The sequence below is a fragment of the Marmota monax genome, unplaced genomic scaffold, assembly GCF_021218885.2.
Source record: "Marmota monax isolate L192 unplaced genomic scaffold, Marmota_monax_Labrador192_F-V1.1 WCK01_AAM20220418_F8-fsc00109, whole genome shotgun sequence".
In the NCBI taxonomy this organism is placed as follows: domain Eukaryota; kingdom Metazoa; phylum Chordata; class Mammalia; order Rodentia; family Sciuridae; genus Marmota; species Marmota monax.
Window position 1 is genome coordinate 6,293,482 of NW_026695229.1, and position 14,944 is coordinate 6,308,425.

The window sequence follows — 14,944 nt, forward strand, 5'->3', positions numbered from 1 at the left end:
CCATCCCCCCACACACACACACACATTATGGATCAGAATCTACATATCAGAGAAAACATTTGGCCTTTGGCTTTGGGGGATTGGCTTATTTCACTTAGCATGATATTCTCCATCTCCATCCGTTTACCTGCAAATGCCATAATTTCATTCTTCTTTATGGCTGAGTCATATTCCACCATGTATATATACCACATTTTCTTTATCCATTCATCTGTTGAAGGGTGTCTAGGCCAATCTTAAGTTCTTCTCCAGGGAAATTTTCCTGGGCTTGGCCAGTATGTTCTGTGTTCTCAAAGAACTGTGTTCCTTTCCTTCATGGATAGCAGTCATCTCAAACTGTAATTACATACTCATTTCTGTGAGTTTACTGATATAAGTTTTCTCTAGATTATAAATTTAGTACCCTAAATATACCAAGTAACTAATACTTACTAAATGGGTGGACCATGATTTGGTCCATCTGTAAAACTTGGGATAAGAATGTTACTTTTTCCATTTCCCTTTTTATTAAAAGGTGAATAATGATAGTAAAGCATTTTCAAAGCTCTCTAATGATAAAAAAAAACTTGTCTATGTAGAATCAGTGAATTATCCTTGTTGTTGTTATAAAATTTGCCCTTGTGATGCAAGGTAACTAATATAAATTCCTAAATGCTCTGGGCCCTAGGGTAGAGGTTTTTTCCTAGCATCAATATCAATGTAGAAGCATGACAAACACACATGTTAAAGTCCTGTCCGTCATTCTAGTTTCAATCACTTCTTGCAATATTGCAACTTACAGGAAAATTTTATTCTAGCTCAATTTATGTTAATTGTTTCAGATGATCCACGTACCATGAAGCCAAGATAATGCTCACCAGGGTACTTTTAGAGAAAATTACCACTTGAAATAATTGAATAGACATAGGATATATTCCACAGCAGTCATTTTCCTCTTTTGTTTATCATGAAAGTAACTGAAGGACTGTAGGAAATGAAGGGAACTCCTTAGAAAAGAAGGCCGTGAGGACACAGGACTCTGGCGGGTCCCTCTCCACCATCGCTCTGCAGATTGCTCTTAGCTGAAGAGTCTCACCCACAGGCTGTGTGCTTCCCTCTGCAGGTTTACAGAGAGCCAGTGCAAGAGCCCCTTCACCATATCGGAGAGACTTTGAGGCCAAGCTCCGCAATTTCTATCGGAAACTAGAAGCCAAAGGATTTGGTCAGGGTCCAGGGAAAATTAAGTGAGTGCTTCAGTGCTTGGCACTGAATTTCAATGGCAGGTTTCTAACCCTTTATCTTTTATATCTTTGCATTTTTTTTTTTTTTTTTGAGATTGGATACCTTGGTGCCGTAGCAAGTATGGTGTGAATGAAGGAAGGAAGTGAGGAAGTTGGAAGGAAAGAAGAAAGGAGTTTAAGAAATTGGAGGGGAGGTAGGAAGGGAAGAGAAGAGAGAGAAGGAGAAGGAAAAGCAAAGGAGAGAGAAAAGGAACAGTAGATTTCAGACAAAGGCATATGTGATGTCAATAATCACAAAAAAAGAATCTTGACCTAATTTTAAAAAAATGTTATTTTCCTCTTACTTATTCCTGGGGGAAAATTTAACTCATTGGTCCAATTTGTGGACTCTTCATAACTTTGCAATTGAAGTCCAAGTAAAATGGTTATTTTTTCTTCCTTTTGGGTTTACTATTTTTATCTTAAAAAGCTGAGCCAAAAATTAAGAACCCAACTTAAGAGATCTCTTAATTTAAGAGGCATCCTTTTGAATTGCTTTTAAAAAAAGATCTTTTTCCCCTGGACTGGGGGTTGAGCCCAGGACTTCACACATGCTGGACAAGTGCCCTATCACTAAGTCACATCCCCAGTTCTAGAAAGAGTCTTAAAGTAGTTCAGTACGATGGCAGGTACCCAATAATAAGTGTTCATGTTTTCCTTGTCTACCTGTTTTGAGAAGTGAACTGATCTTGCCCTTTCCCCTCTCACTGGAGAGGTAGCTGTGAGTGAGACCATAAACCTGATCTTAACAACTCACAGGAAACATTGTCCCGCACCCCAGCTTCAGAGCCACCCCTCACAACCACCTCTTCTTCTCAGGCTCATTATTCGTCGGGACCACTTGTTGGAGGGAACCTTTAATCAAGTGATGGCCTATTCCCGGAAGGAGCTCCAGAGAAACAAGCTCTACGTCACCTTTGTTGGAGAAGAGGGGTGAGGAACCAGGAGTTTCATGCAGACACCTTGATATGGGCAGACCAGAGCCCCAGGCAGAGGGGGCTTTTTCTCAAGAAAGAGCAAGATGCTCTAAGCCTATGCTCTGAGGTCATTCAGATCAGGCACTGCCAGGAGGTCTTTCTTTTGATGTTGCCAAACTTTAGGTTTCATGTTCCTCAAAAACTAAGATTATTGACATGTCCTAGAGTCTGAGCTCACATCGTTGAAGTATAATAATCCATAAATACATTCCTAAGCCATTGGGTCTTTACTTTGTAGGTGGTGTACTCTTCTGAGTATCTAATCAAAAAACTCTTCCTTTTGGAGTACACAAATGCAACGACATACCAGACTTTTCATGTATTTTTGTGGAATTCACTTAAGTGTGGAGGGTAAGCCCACCTCAGAGGGAACATCCCACATCAGAATGCACTTGGAAGTTTTTCCTCATTCATCTACATACACACACACACACACACACACACACACACACACTGTGACATAAAATTCTTTCAGATCTCCCTTTTTTATAATAGGGAAGCTGTCTGTTTTATTCCTTAGGTATTAAATGATTGGAAACACAGATAAGGACCATTGCCATAAGAGTTAACTCATGAAGTAGGGCGCAGTAGTGCACGCCTGTAATCTCAGCAGCTTGGGAGGCTGATGCAGGAGGATTGCAAGTTCAAAGCCAGCCTCAGCAAAAGCAAGAAACTCAGCGAGACCCTGTTCCTAAATAAAATATAAAATAGGATGTGGGTCAGTGGTCAAGTGCCTCTGAGTTCAATCCCAATACCAAAAAAAAAAAAAACAGAGTTAACTCATGAACATCTGACTGAGAAGCACCCCCACACCAATTACTGCATCCTCATTAACTACCATAAATCAATTCTTCCACTGAGATCCACTATAAAGAATAGAGACTGGTCTCTGCTTTCTCCAGCCCTGTTCCAAAAGAACCTACTAGAATCTGGGTAAGAGACTGTCCCTCCCCTTTCAGACACAAAATGAGCTTCCTGGACCTGTTCTTCCTTTGCAGCCTGGACTACAGTGGTCCTTCTCGAGAGTTCTTCTTCCTTTTGTCTCAGGAGCTCTTCAACCCTTACTACGGACTCTTTGAGTACTCTGCAAATGATACTTACACGGTGCAGATCAGCCCCATGTCTGCGTTTGTAGAAAACCACCTTGAATGGTAAGGTCTATAATTTTCACTTTATTGTGTTTGAGCATTCTTATCTTTCTTAGTCAGAAGTCAGCAGCATTTCTCTGAGGTCACTGCATTCAGAGGCGTGGGCCAGATCTTATGAGGCGTGATGAGAGGGGTGGAGAGCAGAGCCCTAAATGCAAAAGTCTATAGTCTTTACCCAGATGACATGATAGATCACTGAGACACTGATAACATAGCAACTTCAAATTGATGCAAGATAGAATAATTGCCTACTGAGAATACACTAAATAAGAAGATACAGGTCATGAATGTTGAAAATTATACTAAAATCATAGGAGTCCCCAGTGGAGGCTTCTTGATGGTTTCATGGGTTTAAAATTCTTTGACCTTGGACCAATGGTTTTAGCATTGACTTCTGCAGTCTTACTATAAAAATAAGTCTGCTGGGTCAAATGATCTCTGAGCAGACTTATGAATTTAAAATCCAGGATCTCTTTGGTTGTTTCCTCTTGACTCATTTCATGACCAATTACTGACACATGTAAGAAGATAGGTATCAGGCAATCCTGTACAGCTTTGTGTAAAAGAGGCCTCAGATGCAGGTATTAGAAGAATCCAGAAAGCTGCATGGGACATCTGGGATGCATGCACTTTCCTGATATCTCACCACCATGCCTGTCTGAATTATCCCTGATTTCATGCCAAGATGATTTTATCAAGAGGGAAGTGAAAGACAGCTAATGTGGACTGGAGACAGCTAATGTGGATTCTTTGACATATCTTATTTATGCTGCTATTGAATGGAGTTATTATGGTATTATCTGAACTAGTGGCTTTTAGTTTTTTAATTGGTTCTTTTTAGTTACACATGACAGGAGAATCCATTTGGGCATAATTGTACAAACATGGAATATATTTTGTTCTAATTCAGACCCCAGCACTTCTCCTTCTCCTCCCCTTTCCTCACCCCCTGCTCCCTTCCCTCTATTGATCTTTCTGCCATTTACCCATAGTTATTTTTTTTAATTAATTTCTTTGGTATACACCATGGTGAGATTGCTGTGGTGATTCATATATGTACATAAGAAGGTTGTCAGATTCATTCCACTGCCTTTCCTTTTCACATCTCCCTTCCCTTCCCCTCATTCCCCTTTGTCTACTCCACAGAACTTCTAATCTTCCCCCCAACCCCTTGTTGTGGTTTAGCTTCCACATATCAGAGAAAATATTTGACCTTTGGTTTTGGGAGACTGGCTTATTTCACTAGGCATGATAGTCTCCAGATCCATCCATTTACCAGCGAATGTCATAAAGTCATTCTTTATGGCTGGCTTTAGAATCCAAGTCCCTATAGTTTTGTTACAGAGCATCAGTATAACCCACATAGAGCTTCCAGATGTTGGAACGTGCCTTCCTCTCTCACAACATACGCTCTGCTCTGAAGTTCTTGAATAAGGGTGGAGTGCGTTCACAGGACAAGTTTGGCACAAGATAAAACAAACTTGCCATTTGTCTCTTCCCATCTCTCCTTTTCCTTGCCAGTAATTAGATGATGAGGGCTGTGAGGCAGAAACACACAGGCACGGGGCAGGCAGAGCAGGCAAGCCCCAGGAAGGGATGCATGGGCCTGAGAATGGAATGCCAGCTCTCACTTTGTTCCTGTTCAGGAGGCTCCATTCTGACAGTCGAGAGCATCATAACCCATGACACACAAGAATATTATTGGGCTGAGGTTGTGGCTCAGTAGTAGAGTGTTTACCTAGCATGTGTCAGATCCGGGGTTCGATCTTCAACACCACATAAAAATAAAATATTGTGTCCACCTAAAACTAAAAATTAAATATTAAAAAAAGAATATATGCATTACATGTATCTACATGCATTATATGTAATATAACCCCTCAATTCTCTTACCAGTTGGTGAGCATAAAATTTAAGATAGTGTCTTAGAGGTCATGAATTCAAATTAGCAATCAAGAAAGAAATACTTTCACAAAATATCATGCCATTTGGGACCACATTAGGTGTTGTGGGGAATATCTTCACTAATTTAAAAATTATAAATAAAGCAAATGTATGCGTTTGGAGGGTATAAAGCTGAAATAAGATTTCTTCCCTCAAAACCAAGCAGTGGGAGGAACACATGAATAAACCAACAATTAAAGTTATAATAATCTTAAACGCTAAGTTATACCTGCATATATACATTTATGTGTTAGCCTGAGATACATATATGATGCATCTACAGATGCTCCTTAACTTAAAATGGGGTTATGTCGCAATAAATCCATCATAAATTGAACTTGTTGTAGGTCAAAAATTCATTTACTACATCTAACCTGTGCAGCATCGTTGCTTAGCAACACAACCTACTACAGGGGATTGCGTGTTTATCCTGTGAGCATGTGGCTGACTGGGAGCTATACTCGCTACTTCTGCCTAGCATGAGAGGAAGGTTCCTAGTTCATATCACCAGCTGGGGAAAAGATCCAAATTCAAAATCAAAGTACAATTTCCACTGAATACATATAAGTTTTGTACCATCATAAGGTTAAAAATTCATAAGTCAAACCATCTTAAGTTGGAGAACATCCCTATGCATTGGATTATAGTCAATCACAAGTGAAGATGGAGATAGAGATGGGAATCAAATAGTCTTATACCCTACAAAAACAGTAAACCTTGCCAGAGTGTAGAGAATAATTTTGAGGAGATAAGACTGGAAACTGTAGAGTAACTCTGAAACCATGGCTAAGCCAAGGGGTGATATAGAAGCTCAGAACTTAGGCAGAAGAGTGGTCAAAGAGACAGGGGACTGACTCGAGGGGCATCTCAGATGGAGAAGAGATTGAGCTCTGGTGTTCACTGACTGTTGAGATGAGGGAGAAAGAGGAATATGAACTAAGTTGAAGGTTTTTGGCTGCACAATTGGCTTAATGGATACTACTAACTATGATAAGAACTATATGAAGTAGAAGATATTTAGAGGAAAGATCAAGAATTCACTCTTTGACATGCAGAATTTATAGTTTCTGTGATAAATATGATATATCTCTCCTAACTAGAATGATGGTCCCAGCTATCAGGAGAACAGCTGGGCTGGGAATTGAGATTTGGGAGACACCAGGTGGGATTTGGCTCAGCTATGGGAAATGGGACGAGACCTTGGCCAACAGCAAGCAGAGCTGAGGCCCACAATGAATGTGGACAGCTCTGCTGTGTTGGGTGAGCAGAGCGAAGGAATACATAAGGGGATACTACAAGGAGGTGGCCAGAGAGCTCAGGGCCTGAGAGGATGTGATAGAAAATGAAGGGAGCCTGGAGGGGCAGGAGGTGGGCAGGAGGCAGCCAGTTGTGGTGAGGGGAGAAGACAGTCTGAAGAAATGGAGGCAGAAGAAGGGATGTGGACAACAGAACGGGGGCTTCAAGGGTCTGTGGCAAAGGATTGGGAGGTTGTCACTTAGGACATCCAGGGAATAAGAGTGTTTAAGAGGGCAGGTGATCAAGAATTTTGGATGGTGGCAGAAGGCAGCAAGGACAAGCAGCACAGCGAGATGAATGGGACTCAACATTCTGAAGGAACCGTGGAGTCAAGCATGTTTCAGTGTGGCCACAAAATAAGGCCGGATGCAAAGGCCTAATGGAAAAGCACAGAAAGCACACTGGACTTGTGTGACCTGCACATTTGATGAGACACCTACTTGAAAGCAACCTCAGTCACTTTCCATTGAGAAGGTGCCTTGCCAGCTACCCATTCCCCGACTCTCAACCTGGCTTTGAAGCCTTTCACTCATCTGTGCATTAAGAGGTTCTGAAATTATGTCCGTTATCCTTTATTGCATTGAGGAAGGAAATCGAGTGAGCCAGTGATGTTGTAAGAACTAGCCAAGTCCTCTGAATGGAAGACCCAGAAGTGCCTGCCTTCAAGGGCCAACTAACCTCTGTCTCCTTTCCTGGAGGACTTGGTCTCGCACATCAGCATTACTGACTTACATCCACTGACATTCTCACGTATGTTGAGGCTATTTGCGGGGTGTCCCACAAACAAGGTGGCTTTCTGAACCAACTAGCCATCTAAATCAAGCTCATGTCAATTGAGAGTTTCTTTCAGCCTGCACATTGGATGGTGACTTGCTATGAAGTGGTGAGAGGACCTCATTCAAGGCTCCCACTCTGAATGCATCAGTGGCTGGAGTCCTGAGCTGATGGAGGAGACTGGAATGCAGAGCAAGGCCATGCACCTCCCTGGGGAAGGCATCCAATTGCATCATGAACTTCCACATAGAACTGGGCTATTCTCTTATGGGAACCTCAGAATGGCCGAGAGGAAACAGGTTTTCTTTTCGCAGTCACAGCCACGGCTGAGTGGAATTGAGCCACTTGCACAGAGTTTTCTTTAGCTTTGAATAAGAATCTTATCAAAACCATGACTGAAGTTACTCCCTTTATTTGCCTACTAAAAGCCATTCTTGTGCTTATGCCCATTGGGTTAACAGAAAACTCATAGGTTTTGCATTTCCTGTTCCATGAGCTCTTTGTCCAGTATTTAAACAAACAAAGGACAGGTGACTAGGATAGCTGAGATCTAGATGAAGTTGTTCTGGGTCTTGCACAAGCTGACAGCAGCAAGCAAGTGCAGCAGCTTCTGCCTAAAGACCCGTTGCTGTCACTTTTGCACCCAGGATGTCCATGACACAGAGAAAACCAGAATCCTGAGTTCTCAAATCTGGTCACCCTTGACTTGCTGCCATTAGATGCCTCTTAACCTCCAGCAGAGCAGGTGTGACTGCTGCCTCCTTCCTTCCTCCCTCCACAGGAGTTCATCACAAGATTCACAAGGGACACAGGAAGATGGCAATCATCATAACCTGTATACCACTCCTTATAAAAACAGAGACACCAAAGATTATAGGGCTTATCAGGGCACCGTCCTCACTTTGCAAAGCTGGAGATTGTCTTTGACGCAGGACAAGTCAGGGCCGGATGCAGTCTGGGCAGAGGAGGGAAATGAATCTACACAATCTGCCCACCTTCTCATTATTCTGGGAAAAGAAACATGACCACAGACCAGAAATAAACATAGCAAAGATGGGTAAGCTTCAGAGGATTAAACATCACTCAGGAGTGAAACCTTACTCGGGTGTGGCTGGAGGAAGCATCTTGCACTAGTCTATTTTATCTGTTTGTGTTGTTCTGTTTCTTTTTCCTTCACTGAACTTCTGTGTCCCGTGCTCTTATTTGCTTTGTCTAACTCCCTTCCAAGAAATAAGATCTATGGGACCAAAAGACAGTTTTTTCTTAATTGACTCTAATATAATGCCTAGCATTCCAAACAACATTCAATGACGACTGGGCACATAAATAAGTATTGTTCCACAGGTTACAGCAGTCTCTCTTGTATTAGGTATATTAAAATAAAGAGTGTTCCTCCCTCCCTTGTGCAGTTAATTGCTCAAAATTCACACTTTTCATTATCATCTGTGGTTCTAAAGCCCTTGCAATGTCAGAGACAAGTATGTATTTTAGGGGCTTTGCATTCTTGGGACCCACTCTGCAGGGTGGCTTGTGCTGTTGTTATTGAGGGGAAACCTCCTCCACCTTCCACTACATGAGCTTCTGTAACAGTTGCCTTCAGACTGGGCACCAATGGAGAAGCTTCAGTCACTGCGTCCTTCCCCTGAAAGTTTCCCTGTGACTGAAGGGACTTGAAATTCTGTGGCTTCATAATTCTTATGTGTGGGCTTTGTATCCATTGGAATAGAGCCAGCTAAATCAAAAGCCCCAAACAATGGGACATAGCAGTTACACCTATTTTCCTTTCTTCCAGTCAAGTGTTCAGAGACACCAATATACAAAAATACAGTGAAAATTCTGGGTTACACACATTAAGTAAACTGAAAAAAAAATCCATTTTCCCCCTTTAGCCTAAAGGGACTTTCTGCAATTGCTGTTTCATTACCGACTTATATCACTGATGTTCCAAGCTGATAGGGATCCTGTCAAAGTTGGCAGTGGAAACACACAGGTCAACTAAGAGAGGAGACAAAGTAAGGAGAGCTCAATGGAAGCTAGAGCCTGACAGGGTCTTCCCACACGATCTGTGGTGCCAGTGGACGCTGCCCCAGCCAGGTCTGACCACTTCAGGAAGAAGCCAGGAAACAACACCCTTCATACTCTTCTCCCCTTCTCTGGTCCCATCAGCCAAATCCAGCCATAAACCAGGGAGCAAAGGATCTCCAGATATTGCAGTCCTCATGGTCCAGTCCCCAAGGTCACAAAGCAGAAAAAGGTGGGAAACTCATGGGGGGCAGAGGAGAGGAGAATTGAAATTAACCATGACAGCCCAGGCACTAGAAATCTCACGAAGTACTAAGCTATGTATCTATCATATATGTCTTTGAGGACAGGCATCTTGAACTATCCATTCTTTGATTATGATGCTGTCATTTGCATATTGATGAGGCACCCAAATGCCACTCTTTTTATTCTTTTATTCCTACCATGTGTTGATTTTATATCACTGTGTGTCATTCCATTTCTGTTTCTATAACTGAATACCACAGAGTGGGTAATGTATAGAGATTTGTTCAGCTTATGATTCTGGAAGCTGTGAAGTCCAAGAGCGTGGCATTGGCAACTGCTTGACTTCTGCTGAGGACCTTCTTGCTGCCTCATAACATGGCAGGGGCATCTCGTGATAAGACAAACCCATCAAACCAAAGAGAGCTCAGTTTTAAAACAAAGCCATTTCCAGGATAATCCACAAATCCATGCATGTATTACTTCATGAGGGCAGAGCCTTCAAGGCCCAATCACCTTCCCAAGGTCCCACCTTCACAAGCATGAACTTTTGAGGGATGCATTCCGACTATAGCTCTGGGAAAACGGAAGTTAGTAATAAAACTAAATAATAAAGCATCCATTAAGAACTTAATAAATATACCATGCACTCTTCTACACAGTTTTACGTAACAACACTAAAATCCAGATACTGAGTTATCCTACTTTACAGATGAGGAAAATGAGGCCCAAGAATAACCAAAGGCACAGAGACAGATAATCATAGGCCCAGGCATCCTGGCTTCATCAGCAGGCTCTAGTCCCTGTACAAAGGCAAAGTCAAGGATATAATTGGACAAATTACAATACAATATGGCAAATGCTATCCAAACATCTGTTATAGCAATTTGCAGTGTACTGTACTACCTTTTGGTGCAAGGACCTTTGGAAAATGAGTGAGAACAGTTGCCTGAGAACAGAAATGATATCCAGTAGAGGATGACCATTACTAGTAGGATGGAATTCAGGTTTTATCATGAAGATGACAGTGGTAGGAAGCCAAATGTGTTTTTTAAGTAGAGAAAGGTCCTGATCTGTATTTAAAATCAAAATGTCAAGTCTAGTTAAAAGTAGAAAATTAATTGGAATGGACAGTAGGGGTGTCATTTAAGGGACTACTGAAATAATTTTTGGAAGAGATAATAATAGATAATAATAAAGAACCAAAATAGTACAGAAGCAGTGGGAATGGAAAGATATTTTGAAAGGAGAATGAATTATAAACAGTGATAGATTATAAATGGTGGGAGATTGAGTATATGAAAAAATGGGAAGATTAAAATGATACTAATTCTGGGTGCAGTGGTGCACACCTGTAATCCCAGCGGCTCAGAAGGATGAGGCAGAAGAATCTGGAATTCAAAGCAAAAGTGAGGCACTAAGCAACTCAGTAAGACCCTGTCTCTAAATTAAATACAAAATAGGGCTAGGGATGTGCCTAAGTGGTCAAGTACCCCTGAGTTCAATCCCCAGTACCAAAAAAAAAAAAAAAAGATACTAGTAATCACCCAAAATTCTGCCAACATATTTATCAGTGCAAAGAAAACTTTTTTAAAAAATCAATGTACCATTTCTTCTTTTTATATCATTCATTCTTTTTTTTTTTTTTTTGGCAGTAATGGGGATTGATTGAACTCAGGGATTCTATATCCCCCAACCCTTTTTTTTTTCTTATTTTAAGACAGGGCCCCACTAAGTTTCTGAGGCTGGCCCTGAACATATGATTCTCCTGCATTAGCCTCCCAAGTGCCACTAAGCCCAGCATAGTACCTTCTATTTTAAGTGACACTTCTATATAACCTAAATTAGTCATATTATAGTGGCCACGGGCCCAGATGCTGTAAGATTTACTATGTCAACATCATTAATATTTGCTAAAACCTGTGCCATTGAAATTTTTTCACTTCCTACAAAATTACACATAAGAAAATATCAGGTAAAAATTCTTATCTATCTCATATATTCAAATGAAGCCATAAAAAACTATGCATGAAATATAAAATCTCCAGATTTATTTTTATATCAAATACAATTTATGAATGGTGCAAAGTGCCTTTATTTTCAAATTACTATGCTTAGTTAGGAAAGTTTCATATTTCAGTTCAAACATCCCTTTCTCTAACATCCTTCCCTGAACACTCAATTTAAATTAACCCGTATATTTATAACTTGCCAACTTAACATCCTACTTTATTATACTGACAGAATTTTTCACTATCTAAATAAAATATATTTTATATATTTCTATTATGTACTTATAATTCATTTTTAGTTTTTCTCCCCCTATAAGAAAAGTCTTATGGAATCAGTCTTGCTTGTACCTTTTCTAATCAGAAACTTGGCACTAGTAAATACATGCAGAAGAAAGGAAAGGAGTGAGAAGAAGGGAGGATGGATGATGGATGGATGGATGGATGCATAGGTGGTTGGACAGACACACAGACAGACAGGATACTCAATTAAAACTTCTTGGTTATGAGGGTTTCCATCTCATTTCAATTTTAGTTCAGAATGTTTGGAATTCAGAAAAGCAATGCTTATTGTTAAGTGTCATTTAGGTTCCTACCAATTGCTGTCTCTGAAATCACCACTGAAATTTCTGTTTCTCTGTCAGTCATTCCAAATGCCACTTTTTCCAGAAAAAAAAAATCTAAGATGTGTGGAAGTCTAAGCAATTAAAATAGTTAAATTTCTTCTATTTCTAGGAACTGTGCCAGAGTGTCATACATGCTCTGTTTGTTTTAGGTATTAACATGTATCATTTTAAGAAGTTACTGTGATATGACTCACTCTTGACATAATTGTCAGTGTGAGAATTATTTTCAGAAGCCAGGTTTCAGAACTGATGCTGACTGTTCTCTCAGTTTCTGAGCAGCCACCAGAAGGTTTCTGTGCTCATTTTGTGTTAGTGATAGTGACAAATCAAACCCTATCGGTGTCACAATCAGACATTTTCAGGCATCTCAAATCAAAATGTCTCAGAGGGGCCCTTTTACAATTGAAAAATAAGTACATAACCCCCTTCTGCCCTAGCCCTGACCTCTCCCCCTTTCCAAGCAGATACTACTTGGGTGGTAAAAATCTTCTGTTTTCAGGTCTTTAGCAAGAGGAGCTGGGAGGAGGAGGGAAGCTCCTTTGAGCATGTTTAGAGTTTGGCCAAGTGGGTATTAAGTGTAATTGTAGAGTTTTATGGAACTTAAAAAGTCCTGGATAACACACTTTAAATATGCCTTGCTATCTGCAGGGTCTTGAATTAGTAGAAAGAAACCACAATATTATGAGATCTGGTGGATGTCTCTTAGCCATTCAACTTTCAGGGCCCCCGACAGAAGAGCTCACTATGCATTTTTGATTTGAGTATAGTATCAGATAAACTCCTCCCAGCCCCACCTGATCGCAACAGTTCTGGGTTCTTTTCTACATCCTATTATAGCTTTTCTGGTCCCATCTGGCTGAATCTGAATAGCCTTCCTAGAAATTCCCTGATGAATCTGTGGGGCAAAAGTTAGGTGAGAAGCCAGCATGCAGTGTGCATGATCAGTGGTGACTGGGTCCCCCCTGCCCATTTCCTAGCCCAGTTTTTTTTTTTCAGAGTGTGTGGGAGACTTCCAATTGGCAAAGAATGAATTAATTTAGTTAATGATGCCAGTGCAATTGGCTATGCAACCAAAAGAAAATCATATTTCATTCTTCTCTAATGTAAACACACACAAAAAAAAATTTATTCCAAATAAATCTAAGTGATTTTATGCATATTCTAGAACATAAACATTATTGAGAACATAAAACAGACTCAAGAAACCTTGAGTGGTGGAGAACTTTTTAATCAAGATCAATACCCTAGAATCTACAAGAAAAGAAAGATATGTTTGAATATATTAAAATTAAAATACTTTTCATGGCTAAAACACCATGAACAAGTCAGAAGACAAGTTTTGGTTTGTCTTTTGTTGTTGTTGTTATTGTTATTGTTGTTGTTTTGTTTTGTTTTGTTTTTTTGGTTCGTACCTGTTTTATTATTAAGCTCTTTAATGTTCGACTGTAGTTATTGAAGGATTATAGTAAATTCAATTCTAAATGCTTCTTGTTCCCTTAAAAATTTAGTTCCCTAAAATCTGTTTTAGATGCAAAATTCCCACCCTTTCCTTGGTTTTGTTTCTTTTTTGTCACTTGTCATTTGTTTTCAAAAATGGGAAAGTACCTTAAAAATAATAGGCTGCTGTACTAGTTTAAGGTAATATTTTTATTATTTTGGTATATTTTCATATTTTATAGTTCATATTTGATTTTTTTTTGGGGGGGGGTACTCAGGATTAAACCACAGGCACTTAACCACTGAGCCATATCCTTAGTCCTTTAAAAAAAATATTTTGAGACAGGGTCTCGCTAAGTTGCTGAAGCTGGCTTTGAACTTGTGATCTTCCCGCTTCAGACTCCTAAGCCCCTGAGATTACAGGTTTGCACCACATACCTGCCTTTATTTAATATTCAAAAACAACAGAATGTGTGGTGGTGATCACTGGCTGGTGTTTAGAAGGTTTTGAAAAATAATCTTTGCAGCTCAGGAAAATCAGAGATTTAAAGTGTATAACACAGACTTTAGAGAGATCTTAACAACTTGAAAAAAACAGAGAGGAAATGACCCAAATGAGTCAACTTTCCATCACTGCAACAAAATACATAGTCAATCAACTTATGAGAAGGAAAATTTTATTTTGGTTTACATTTTCAATCATGATCATTTGGCCCTGTCATTTTGGACCTCTAATGGCACAGTATGCACGAGTACCTGGCAGGTTGTTCTGTTCATGGCAGCTGGGAAGCAAAAGAGAGAGAGGAAGAGGCCAGGGTACTAATATCCCCTTCAAGGGCACATCCCTAGTCACCTTTCTCCACTAGGCTCCACCTCCTAAAGCCTTCACCATCTCCCAGTAGCAACACAGGCTGGAAACCAAACCTTTAGCATATGGGCCTTTGGGAGACATTTAAAATCCAAACAATAGGACTGGGGAGATCGCTCAGTAGTAGAGGAATGCCTACGCGTGTATGAGGCCCTGGGTTCCATTCCTAGTACTGCCAAAAAAAAAAAAAAGGACAAATATAAATAATCAACAAACCCATAAAGAGAATTTTGATTTTCCCCATGGTCAGGGAAACACAGATTAAATGGTCTATCACTTTATATCTATCAAACTGGCAAAAATTAAAGTTGTATTACCTATTTTTAGAAGACACATAGATG

The 14,944-nt window shown here is 40.2% G+C and overlaps 1 protein-coding gene across 7 annotated transcripts in view; it reads left to right on the forward strand.

The window, feature by feature from the left end:
• Hecw1 (HECT, C2 and WW domain containing E3 ubiquitin protein ligase 1) overlaps window positions 1-14,944 on the forward strand; it is a 417,595-nt gene that overhangs the window by 356,613 nt on the left and 46,038 nt on the right. For all 7 annotated transcript variants that reach the window (XM_058576839.1, XM_058576837.1, XM_058576840.1 and 4 more), the window contains 3 exons: window positions 1,103-1,223; window positions 2,079-2,192; window positions 3,235-3,387. In XM_058576839.1, the coding sequence (XP_058432822.1) occupies window positions 1,103-1,223; window positions 2,079-2,192; window positions 3,235-3,387 (388 nt within the window). The remainder of the gene's footprint in view (window positions 1-1,102; window positions 1,224-2,078; window positions 2,193-3,234; window positions 3,388-14,944) is intronic.